At 37.8% G+C, this 12,192-nt stretch overlaps 1 protein-coding gene across 2 annotated transcripts in view; it reads left to right on the top strand.

Annotated features, from left to right (window-relative positions):
• The window catches only part of chst11 (carbohydrate (chondroitin 4) sulfotransferase 11), a 44,217-nt gene that overhangs the window by 11,496 nt on the left and 20,529 nt on the right, over positions 1-12,192 (top strand). For both annotated transcript variants that reach the window (XM_056245163.1, XM_056245162.1), the window contains exon 2: positions 10,141-10,226. In XM_056245163.1, coding sequence (XP_056101138.1) covers positions 10,141-10,226 — 86 coding nt within the window. The remainder of the gene's footprint in view (positions 1-10,140; positions 10,227-12,192) is intronic.

Genomic DNA, 12,192 nt, shown 5'->3' with positions numbered 1-12,192 from the left:
AGCACATTAAACAATACAAAGCTTTTTTTTTTTCTTTTTTTTTTACACAATGTAATTAAAATCTCAGCAGCCATTTATGCACACTGAAATTCAATCCATCATGTGGGAACAAGGAGACAAAATGTATCCTCTTTAATGACAGAACATCCTTAAATGCTTTTTAATGCCTATGGGGACCATTCTCTTCCAACACGCCACAACCTTATACATCTCAGTTAGATGCTTTTATTTTAATTGAAGCCTATTGAAGTCTAGTTTTGAGAGATTTATTTACATTTTGAAGCTATTTTCTGAACACCCATTTAAAGTGATTTATTCCATTTCTCATTTTGAATCTGTAAAAGCCACTGAGATGGGCGGTATACATGTTAGGCAAGCAAATTTGGTGAGAGATGTATATGTTTGGAGAGAGGCATATTGATTAAAGGGTCATACACTCCACTCTCTAAAACTTATGGTGCGTGAACACTTCAGAGAGTTTATCAGATACCTCATTTTTGCTTCAAAGAGCTTAAGTATCCATCACTTTATTTCCCAGAGTCCCTGGTATAAACAAACGTCTGCCATCTGCCAGGTTTGCAGCTTGATGTCACCCGGAGTGTTGTCAGATGTGGTTAGTTGTTGTATTTCCCAACAAAATTGTCCAAAGCAGTGACCAGAAATAAAAAGTAGTTACAGAGAGGAGAAGTTGCATCAGAATAAGAAAGAGAGAATGCAATGCCAAAGTTCATAAAAGGAATAGTTTACTCAAAAATTACATTATTTACCAAAACCACATAACTTTCTTTTTCTGTGGAAAACTGAGCAAACAAAGCTAATGAATCAGAATTTTTGAATGAAACAGTGAAGAATTCAATAATCGAATATCATATTTGCTGCGTCTCCAAGCAAAACACAGTATAGTGTTTTGCTTCTGAATGTTTCAGAGTTGTGGAATGAAACGGTTAAGTGATTGATTCAATATTTGAATATTAGATTCGCCAAGCAAAACACAGCAAAAGTTGGTAGTGTTTCTATTCTGAATGAATCTACGTTTTTGAAGGGCTAATGATTCAATGATTCACTCATAAAGACAGCCACGTGTTTCTATTCTGAATGATTCAGTGTTTTTGAATGAATATGTTGAGCAAATGATTCAGTGATTCACTTGTAGAGAGTCTACAATCATGCATTCATTTAAGTCAATGAAAAACTTCTCCTCTGCCATAGTTTTCACATCTTGAGGCAGCATATTTACATGCGATTCTATTATCATATTTAGATGTGTGTTTGGGTGAACTATTCCATCTTACTGTATAACCTGCACTAACTCTTCAAAGCTTTGTGTGAGAAGCACGAGTCTTTGATCGCTATACAGAATGCAAGATAAAGTGAAGCTTCTGAGCTCTTGCATTTGAAATGACAACCAGGATGTCTTTGTTCCTATGGGAATGCTTTGGCTGTATGGGATGTGAACAATGACTACAGGCCGCATTTCAACTATCTTTTTCTCTTTTTTTTTCTCCCCTCTCTCTTCTCTTTAGCTGACACAAGCACTTCCTTCCGTCTTCGAGACTAGCTAATTACCCACATGGGCACACCGAGCGGTGCTTAGCGTTGGCCTGGAAACGCTCTTGACAACCCACCGATGATTTTAAGCTTTATTGCATCATCAATGATGTCAGAAAGTGTAATCATTCTTAACCTCAGGATCTATACGAGGCTCTGGGCATTATACAGCAAAGTCAAGAGAGAAAGATTTCAAATGTGGGAAGTCATGTCATAGTCTTTCTTGAAAGGTGAGAGGTTCGGCTGATTGGATCGATAATAATTGCATATGCAGAACACAAAAGGTCAGCTATGTTGTCTTATTGTTATATTATGAGGTCAGTGTGTGTTTGGAAACCTCTCGTCATTATCTGTGTGTGTGGTCTGTGAGTGTGAGGGAATGCACTGTATTGTTTGACTGTCTCTTGTGTTTTGTTTTGATGGATGGAGCCTTTGAGTGGCAGATGGCTCTCCAGCCTGCAGACGTGTTATCACACACCAGGGGGTCCACACACACACACACAAACACATCAACACAACTCAGTGCATTAGACCACCAACATGTCGATTTCTTTAATTGAGGGGAGGGTTTTCCCCTTTTCATTTACTATATATGGCGCTTTCCACAAGAAGGGTACAAAATAAAGCTTAAGAAGTCTTAAAAATGATTTTTTTTGGTCAAGTGTGTAATTTCTGTGCCACTGGCATCACCAATGACTGTTTACTTTTTTTTTTTTTTATGGGGAACAAATTACACACTACAGCTTTAACATTCAAAAAATGTTGTTTGTTCACCTCATAAATATTTTATGAGCTGTGTTAGTTTCTATATAACTCTTTCAATGCTGTTACCAAAATGTACTTTTTGTGTGGGATTTCATTATTTAAATAAAAACATCAAAATAGGTCATCAAAAGGGTCGCAAATTTATGCTAAACTCACTGGGGCTATCTAATTTGGGGCTATCAAATAAAATATTTAAATTAAATTAAAATATTCAACAAATAAAATAAAATGATAAAATATTAATATTCAAATAAATGTAGTATTTAATTATATAATAAATTATTTTTGTGTAAAGTATTAAACATTTAAATGAATTAAAAATTTGTTAAAAAAAGTTATTTACTAAGTGTATTTAATAATAGTTAATTTTGTATTTACTAAGTAAATTTACTATGCATTAAATTTGACATTAAAAAAATCTCTAAATAACTTGGGATTTGATATCTTTAAAAATATTGAAATGCTAATTAGCACAATATTTGTGCAAAGTGCCATATTTAAAGGGATAGTTCACCCAAAAATGAAAATTCTCTCATTAATTACCCGACTTTCGTTCATCTTTGGAACACAAATGAAGATATAAAAGAATAAAATCTGAGCCAGTTCTGCACTCTCCAGTGACAGCTATGCAACTACCACTTTGACACAAAAGTTCATAATAGATCATAAAACTAATCCATATGAATCGGGAGGTTTAGCCCAAGAGACACAAGACATGATCGCATTATGATGAACAGATTATTCACATATAAACATCAGCGAACATAAACTGAAGCTCAACTGAACCTGCTTGACACCCAAGAACAAACCTCATTGGTTCTTACAGAAGCTCAAACGTGCTGCATAACACGAGAATGAACCTCATTAGTTTTCAAATCACTTTATGAACTGTTTGAAGCGTCAAAGTGCCTGGTAGTTGCGCAGCTGTTTATGGAGGGACATAAATCACTCAGATTTTAGTCAAAATATCTTCATTTGTGTTTCAAAGGTGAACGAAAGACTTTTGGTTTGGAACGACATGAGGGTGAGTAAATGATGACAGAATTAGCATTTTTGGGTGAACTAACCCTTTAATGACAGTGCATGTATAGTACAATAAGGAATCAGTGTGTTTGATGCTGATTCAGTTCAGATGGTCCAGATCTGGTCAGATGATCAGATGGGCAGCCAAACTCAGTCGTTAGCCATCAATTTGTCTGATCATGCTTCTTACGATCATTGCCATCTTGTTTGTCTGTGAAAGAGTATATGATTGAGTACCTTTAAATCTGATAGCATCTTGACAGTGAGTTAGGGCCGAGCTTAAGTCTGAATTACTGCATGTTCGTGTTTTTGAATAATGTGTTTTGCGTAACGCTGTTGTTTTTGGCCCAGAGTTGCAGGACAGATGCAGAAAATTTGCTGCAAATATGTGAATACGAAAGTGCTTTCGGTGACATCCGTATCCCGTTGTTTGTGAGTTTGAAGGACGTGAAGCCATTTTTCTCTGCCTGTCTTCAAGGTGACACGTTCCTCGGCTAGTTTCAGATGTAATGTGATCTGAGGGACAATATGGACGGATGGAGACGCAGAGGGAAGAACGAGACGAATGAATAATGACAGCCTGGGTCGGCCAAAGAGAAAGCGTGTGTACATTCGTTTTGCACAAGGACAGTGATACAAAGATGAAGAGGGACAGAACAGGAAATAAAAGGATGCAGATTCGTCCCGATAGTCTCAAGAAAGAGTTTGGATAATGAATACGGGTGTGTGTGTGTCCACATTCAGTATGCAATTAGAGTGCTGTGTCGGCATCACGACGCCAGGATGCTGACACACTCATAAAAAGCCCCACAAACAACTCAAATACACACACAGCAGAGGTCCTGTGAAGTATAATGCAGTTAGTAGTCATATTCACGACTATGGGTCGGCTTTTGCCTAAATTGTGGGGAACAAATATTCCCTCAAGGACAGTAAAACTTGTAATCACCTACAATGGAAGACAAGCAAACAGTCCCCATGGGGAAAACGCCTAAATAAACAGACTAAATAATGCCTTAATGGAGGTTTTCTGTGAAGGTTAGGGGATAAAAACATCATTAGCTTAGTATAAAAACAATAGAAATCAATGGAAGTCCCCACTATGACAGAAAAAACAAACATGGGCTATTAGACTCCAATCTCCGCAGCTTTTTAGCTCTGATTCAACGTTCTTGACCTACAATCCTGGTTCCAGACACAGAGATGACCACTTTTACAGCACTCACCCACACACCAACTCACACACCCCTCTAATGGAATATAGTAGGAGAACATGACAAACACATCTTAACTTGTCTGACTAAGTGTATAGCCAGACATATGGGTGAAGAAGACACTCTTTATGTTGTGGTTTCTGACTGAATCAGTCATCTGAGGTGAAGGAAACACTTTGAATGTATTAACAGACACCTTAAAGGGCTAGTTCACACAAAATGAACATTCACCCTCATGTTTCTCCAGACCTGTATGACTTTCCTTCTTCTGTGGAACACAAAAGTTTTTTTTTTTTTGTCCAATGAAAGCCAATTATTGTTTTGGACTTTCATTATATGTTTCAAAATGTGTTCTTTTGTGTTTCGCAGAAGGAAAGACATACACATTTGGAACTACATTAGGGTAAGTAAATGAGAATTTACATTTTTGGGTGAACTGTCCCTTTAAGAACAACTCTTACACAACACACACACAACATTTGTCTAGTAATTGTTAGCACTTTTTACATCTGCAAAAGTGGATTAGGCTGAACCTATTTGACAAAAGAGCTTAATGCAACACACACACACACGCACACACACACTCAAGCTCGTTCATTAGGTCATAGGTGAATGGGAAAGATCATCCTGTGGTTGTCTGGGTGCAGTGAGTCAGAATATTTCATTTTAAGTTCCCACACACACTTTTGACTACTTCAGTAATGTGTTTTAAGTTGTTTGATCAGATAAAGAAAATATAAAATAGAACATTTCATTGCTGAACTTTCTGCAATGCTATATTCTTCATTTTCTGCTGTCTTTTAAAGACTCTCATTGCCATCGTAGTAATTGTTATTTGAAAAATAACAAAATTATAATTAGAGAATTAAATGCTTAAATTAATGAATTAATGAATTAAATTAAAAAGAGAAATGAGAAAATGCCACCGTAGTAATTGTTATTTGAAAAATAACAAAATAACAAAAAATAACAAAAAAATTAAATGCTTAAATTAATGAATTAAATTAAAAAGAGAAATGAGAAAATGCCATCGTAGTAATTGTTATTTGAAAAATAACAAAATTATAATTAGAGAATTAAATGCTTAAATTAATGAATTAATGAATTAAATTAAAAAGAGAAATGAGAAAATGCCACCCCCACCCCCCCAATTCTTCCTCAATTCTTCGTGGCATAGATTCAACAAGGTGCTGGAAGCATTCCTCAGGGAGTTTGGTCCATATTGACATGATGGCATCACACAGTTGCCGCAGATTTGTCGGCTGCACATCCATGATGCGAATCTCCCGTTCCACCACATCCCAAAGATGCTCTATTGGGTTGAGATCTGGTGACTGTGGAGGCCATTTTAGTACAGTGAACTCATTGTCATGTTCAAGAAACCAATTTGAAATGATTAGAGCTTTGTGACATGGTGGAAGTAGCCATCAGAGGATGGGTACATGGTGGCCATAAAGGGATGGACATGGTCAGAAACAATGCTCAGGTAGGCCGTGGCATTTAAACGATGCCCAATTGGCACTAAGGGGCCTAAAGTGTGCCAGGAAAACATCCCCCACACCATTACAACACCACCACCAGCCTGCACAGTGGTAACAAGGCATGATGGTTCCATGTTCTCATTCTGTTTACGCCAAATTCTGACTCTAACATCTGAATGTCTCAACAGAAATCGAGACTCATCAGACCAGGCAACATTTTTCCAGTCTTCAACTGTCCAATTTTGGGGAGCTCTTGCACATTGTAGCCTCTTTTTCCTATTTGTAGTGGAGATGAGTGGTACCCGGTGGAGTCTTCTGCTGTTGTAGCCCATCCGCCTCAAGGTTGTGCGTGTTGTGGCTTCACAAATGCTTTGCTGCATACCTCGGTTGTAACGAGTGGTTATTTCAGTCACTGTTGCCCTTCTATCAGCTCGAACCAGTCTGGCCATTCTCCTCTGACCTCTGGCATCAACAAGGCATTTCCGCCCACAGAACTGCCGCTCACTGGATGTTTTTTCTTTTTCGGACCATTCTCTGTAAACCCTAGAGATGGTTGTGCGTGAAAATCCCAGTAGATTAGCAGTTTCTGAAATACTCAGACCAGCCCTTCTGGCACCAACAATCATGCCACGTTCAAAGTCACTCAAATCACCTTTCTTCCCCATACTGATGCTCGGTTTGAACTGCAGGAGATTGTCTTGACCATGTCTACATGCCTAAATGCACTGAGTTGCCGCCATGTGATTGGCTGCTTAGAAATTAAGTGTTAACGAGCAGTTGGACAGGTGTACCTAATAAAGTGGCCGGTGAGTGTATATATATACTGTATAGTATTTAGATGATACTCCAAGGTACTTTAAAGAATACCATGAAAAAAAAAACATGGCATTTTCATGGGACAAGTCCAAAAAAAAGGCATTTCCATTGGACATGTCCAAAGAACATGGCATTTCCATAGACCTAATAAAAACATGGCGTTTCCATTGGACATCTCAAAAGAGCATTTCCATGGTACAAGTAAAAAAAAAAAGGCAGTTCCATGGGACATGTCTAAGAAAAACATGGTATTTCCATGGGATATGCCCCACCTACTAAAACATGCCATTTCCATTGGACAAGTAAAAAACAAAAAAACATGGCATTTCAATGGGACAAGTAAAAAAAAAAAAAAAGCATTTTCCATTAGACATGTTTAAAGACATGGCATTTCCACGGGACATGTCCAAAAAAAACAAGGCATTGTCATGGGACATGTCCAAAAAAACAAGGCATTTTCATAGGACATGTCCTAAAACACCTTTCCATGGGATATGCCCCACCCACTAAAACATGCCATTTCCATTGGACAAGTAAAAAAAAAAACATGGCATTTCAATGGGACATGCCCTCCCAAAAAAACATGGCTTTACTCACACCCCAATAATGTAATATGTTTAAATAATTTTCATGCGCTTTTATTAATTAATCAGCATATCCATGTTAATTAAATTTAACTTTCAATTGATTGAGAGACCTATATGTTTTCTTATATATATGTTTCAACAAAAAACATAAAATAAAAAAATCTGGCTGTGTTTTTGTGTGTTGGCGGGGATCTGATGGACTGTATTTGTCCAAATGGAGCCCTGTCATCTTTATTGACTAAAAATATATTTTTTATGACTGTGAATGTGAGTTTAAGAGCGAGTGCATTTTAGTTGTAGTCTGACTTATGGTTTTGTGTGCTCAGATCGGTGATAAGGGAACTGATGTGTTTTAGAGTATGTTACGGGTAGATAGAAACAGATTAATCCTCTGGTATACCATAATCCTCGGCTGATGGATGGCTGCAGATATGCGACTGTGTGATCTTGGCTCGGAGGAAACCGGCCTGCTGGGAATGAGCAGTGCAAGGTCATGTGTACAGCTGGGCTAGTTAATAATCCAAAGTTTTTATATGGAGCTATTTCTCTGTTTCAGTATCTATATATTAGTGCTGTTCATTGGCTGTAAACTGTGTTTAGGTGGCTAAAGCATTCCTGCTTTGCTCATTTAGTTTTCTGATTTCCCTTAGGACTAAACAAGATCTCTGTGCCTCAGGTTCTTTAGTTTCCCGGCTCTCCGGAATAAAACATTGCCATTAGATCCTCATCTATCAGCAGAGAGACATTTCATCAATGTACAGCCTCAGATCTTTACAGTTTAATATTCATAAAGCTGGCCACTACATGGTTTGTCTCAAACAATGGCTAACTTTCTGATGAAGCGGGTGAGCTGAAGGTCAAGCAGCGGAGAGGGGGTGGGGCTCAGGTGCTGTGCCTCAGGTGCTGTGCCACCGTCAGTGGTTTTGTCAGCATATGGGAAATTACAGCAGGTGTGTGTCCAATGGACCACCAGTTTAATAACAGCAAGATCCACATGGACGCAGGTGGGATAATTTTAGGGGATGTTCAGGCAGAGCGAACCTATATTCAACCCCAAACACACACACACTTTGTTTGCAGATCATTGTTTCTGGTTGTAATGAGTTAGCAGACAAGATAAGTTCAGCATTTGAGGTCAGTAAGATTAAAAAAAATCTTTTTTCTTTTTTAGCAACGATGCATTAAATTGATCAGAGGTAACCGTGAAGATTTATGATGTTACAATAAGATTTCTGTTTCAAATAATTGCTATTTTATTCATTAAACAATCCTGGGAGAAAAAAAAGTGTATCAGGGATTCCACAAAGCTATTAATCTGTTTTCAACATTGATAGTAATAAGAAATGTTTCTTGAGCATCAAATCTGCATAATGATTTCTGAAGGGTCATGTGACACTGAAGACTGGAGTAATGATGCTGAAAATTCAGCTTTGCATCACAAAATTACATTTTAAAGTAAATTGAAATAAAAAAATTGTACTTTCCTTTGTTGAAGTTTTTGGCCTGTCCCTAAAACAACCCTTTTGACGTGAAATATCATATATGACGGAAAGAAAATTGAAAAAAAAAAGTCTGTTTTTGGCTTCATAACCTGGCTCAGATGGAATCTGCACACTTTTTTCACGCTAAAAAGAGAACATCAGCTAAAATATTTAATAAACACAGACATAGAGCAGGATGTGAAGAACCTGAATGACGGCTCTTCGAATTCTGCGGGCTAGTATTCCATGTGGGCATATTTATAACTAAATATGCACGCTTATAAAGAAGGATTACTTAGATGAGTGAGTGATAAACTGGCGTGCAGATGCGAGGGATTTGAACATTTCTAAAAGACCAATTAAATCACATAACCCATCTCTCGCTATCACTCGCGCGCTAATGACGACCCCTCAGGTTGTCGACCCTGCTGGTCCAAACTGTCTGTTTCTCGTCCAATAGCATCTCTATTCCTCATTAACACATCGTCCTCTGTCACTCTGCTTTTCCTTTCATCCTTTCATTCCCAGCGGTCTCGGTTTCATTCGGATCCCTTACCTCGAGCTGGACTGAGCAGTCAGACATCAGACGCTCTGAGAACGCTGTGCACTTACAGTCATTAACACACTTTTAAACAAAGTTCTCTTTGTGTGAAAACACATATGACTCTTAACATAACACAAATACATGTTATAAGTCAAGATAACGTTACACGAGTGCGAATAAACGAGCGTATGCAGTATCAGTCTGTGAGAGCTTGCACTGCTACAGCAGCGAGGCACAGAGACTGCTTTCATAGGGCACCATTTCAGCAGAGCTGGTCATTAGCTTTCATCTAGTGTCATTTCAGCAGTGCCGGTCACTCTCTGCGGACTCGCTGCTGAGAGACAAACTGTAGAAAACTATTACTGTCAGTTACAACATGGCAGAGCGTCTACAGGCTTCAGCATGCTTCAATTATTCACTCATTGCAACACACAATGTTGCAACTGAATGTATTGTTTATATGGAGATTTGTTGGATGGCTTTGCATTATTAAAGACATGCCCTTTTACTGAGGGCATCCATTCAGACAAATGAATGTGTGTGTGTGTGTATTCAAGTGGGCATATGAACACTACACTATCGATTCAACAAAAACCTGCCTTGTCAGGATAGGTTTCTTTTGCTCCAGCCTGATTGGCTCTTCTAACAGTTTATCTCTCTCTTTCTTTGTTTTCTTCGCAGTTATGAGGCGGAACCCGTTCGCGACGGAGGGCTGCTGTCGGAAAGGCTCCAGAAACGCCCTACAGGAGCTGTACAACCCCACACAGGTATCAGTTTGTCATAAAATATATGTATAAATTACAGTGAAACGTGGTGACAGTGTTTAAATAAGAATATGGTGACAGTGAGTTTTTAACATAACTGGCCTGGCCTGGCATAATGACTTATAAACCACACAATCAGGGGCCGTTTTACATGACACTGTTTTCAACTAAAAACGTTTTATGCGTTTTGCCCATTCATTTACACAACAGCTGTGTTTTGGGGGCCTGAAAATGCACATTTACAGTTTATAGTCCAGGGTCACTTGTAGTAATATTTCAACCTCATCATTCGTCCAGACAAATTGCACGATGCTTTTTTTTCAATTTACCGCTCTCAGGGTTTCCAGGTTTGTGTAATAAAACCAGCCAAATTGCCATTCAAAACCCGGCCAATCACGGCAAAAACTAGCGTTCCGGGGTGTAAAAATCGACTTCCCAAAAAACAACACGTGACAACAGTGTAAAAGTAGCTCTGTAGAAGAATGTGTATGTGTTTTTGTAGTGTGTCTTTACAAAGTGACATCGCCAACTTCTGGCCTGGCATGAATATTACAGTGTTTTAGTCGTTTTGACAACGTTGTCGTCTGTGGGTAGAACTGGTCAAAAACACAAAGGAAAATCGTTTGCGCTTTTAGTACATCGTTGTCGTGTGACACACTACAGTAAATAATGCAATAAACATGAACTTTTAACATTCGAATGTACATAACTGACAAAAAAAAAGAAAAGTATTTAAATAAAATATATGTGATCCATCACGCAGGGACTTTAAACAAGAACTACTGTTTTTTTTTTTTAAGTTTTTCCGCAGTAAATAAGGTGGTTAATAAAAATATATCATATTTACATAATACATAATTTTAACAATAATACGTACTGTAAAATACATGCATTTTCTTGTTCAGTATTTATACATGGATAGATTTAAACTAAATTACATGGTAATTCAAACTTTTTACTTGCACAACCAAAAATTTGACAGTAAAATGACATATGATGCTAAGCAATTTATATATTTTTTAATGCGTATGGAAAGATAACGGGTTTTTACTGTAGCATTTTTACAATGTTTTTCTATAAAAAAGTTTTACATTAAATATAAATAAGTAAAATATAATTTTCCCACTTAGGCATAATAATGATTTCGCTATTTTGCCTTTAATTCTGAGTACACTAGTATATAAATTGACAATGGAATTCACCAGCAATTTTAATAAAATCTGATTTCATATTTCATAGTGAAACAGGATATTCAATAATAAAAATGTAGGGTATATCAAGTCCATCCAGACAATCTGTAAATACATTTTTGCAGGAATTGATTGGATCTTGGAATAACATGCACCAATGAATGGTTCAAAATAACGTCAGGCTCACGTATCAGGGAGTAAATCAGGTCAGTTTTGATTTCACGGGTCTATAAGTTTTGGTCTTCTCTGCATTGAGGTCAGCGGGAAAGAATAACCTCTGGACCGTCACTGGAATGCCTGAGCACGTTACTATGGAAACATTCACATTTCATTTCCAATGTAAAACACGCAGGTCCAGAGTTTAGCCGAGCAGATTGACTCGACCACAAAGCGAACATTATGCGAGGATTGATTTCATCCGGTTTAATTTCACCCCTCTTTCTCACGCTCACCTTCCTGCACGTTTCCAGCCACCTCCACCCTTTTATGATTGATCGTATACCCCATCTGTTCTTTGTCGCCCGACCGATCGTCCTGTTCCAGAAAGCAAGGAAAGAGAGTGTAGTTGTAATAGTTTGTTTTCATCTCATGTTCAAAAACTCTTTCACCTTGAGCAAACAGTCTCAGCGCTGTCAGAGCGTTTTGCACGTAAAAGAAGCTGAGAACGCCAAATGTCACAGCACAAGCAGGCAGTAGGTGGTCTCGTCTGACACTACAAACACACATTTGTCTTTTTATCAACTTCAAATGCATTTATACTGAGCCAATGATATTTTCTA

The sequence above is a fragment of the Rhinichthys klamathensis genome, unplaced genomic scaffold, assembly GCF_029890125.1.
Source record: "Rhinichthys klamathensis goyatoka isolate OS25496 unplaced genomic scaffold, OSU_Roscu_1.1 h1tg000029l_1, whole genome shotgun sequence".
Classification (NCBI taxonomy): Eukaryota; Metazoa; Chordata; class Actinopteri; order Cypriniformes; family Leuciscidae; genus Rhinichthys; species Rhinichthys klamathensis.
The sequence above is the reverse complement of the archived record's forward strand: the minus strand, read 5'-3'. Positions and strand labels throughout refer to the sequence as shown.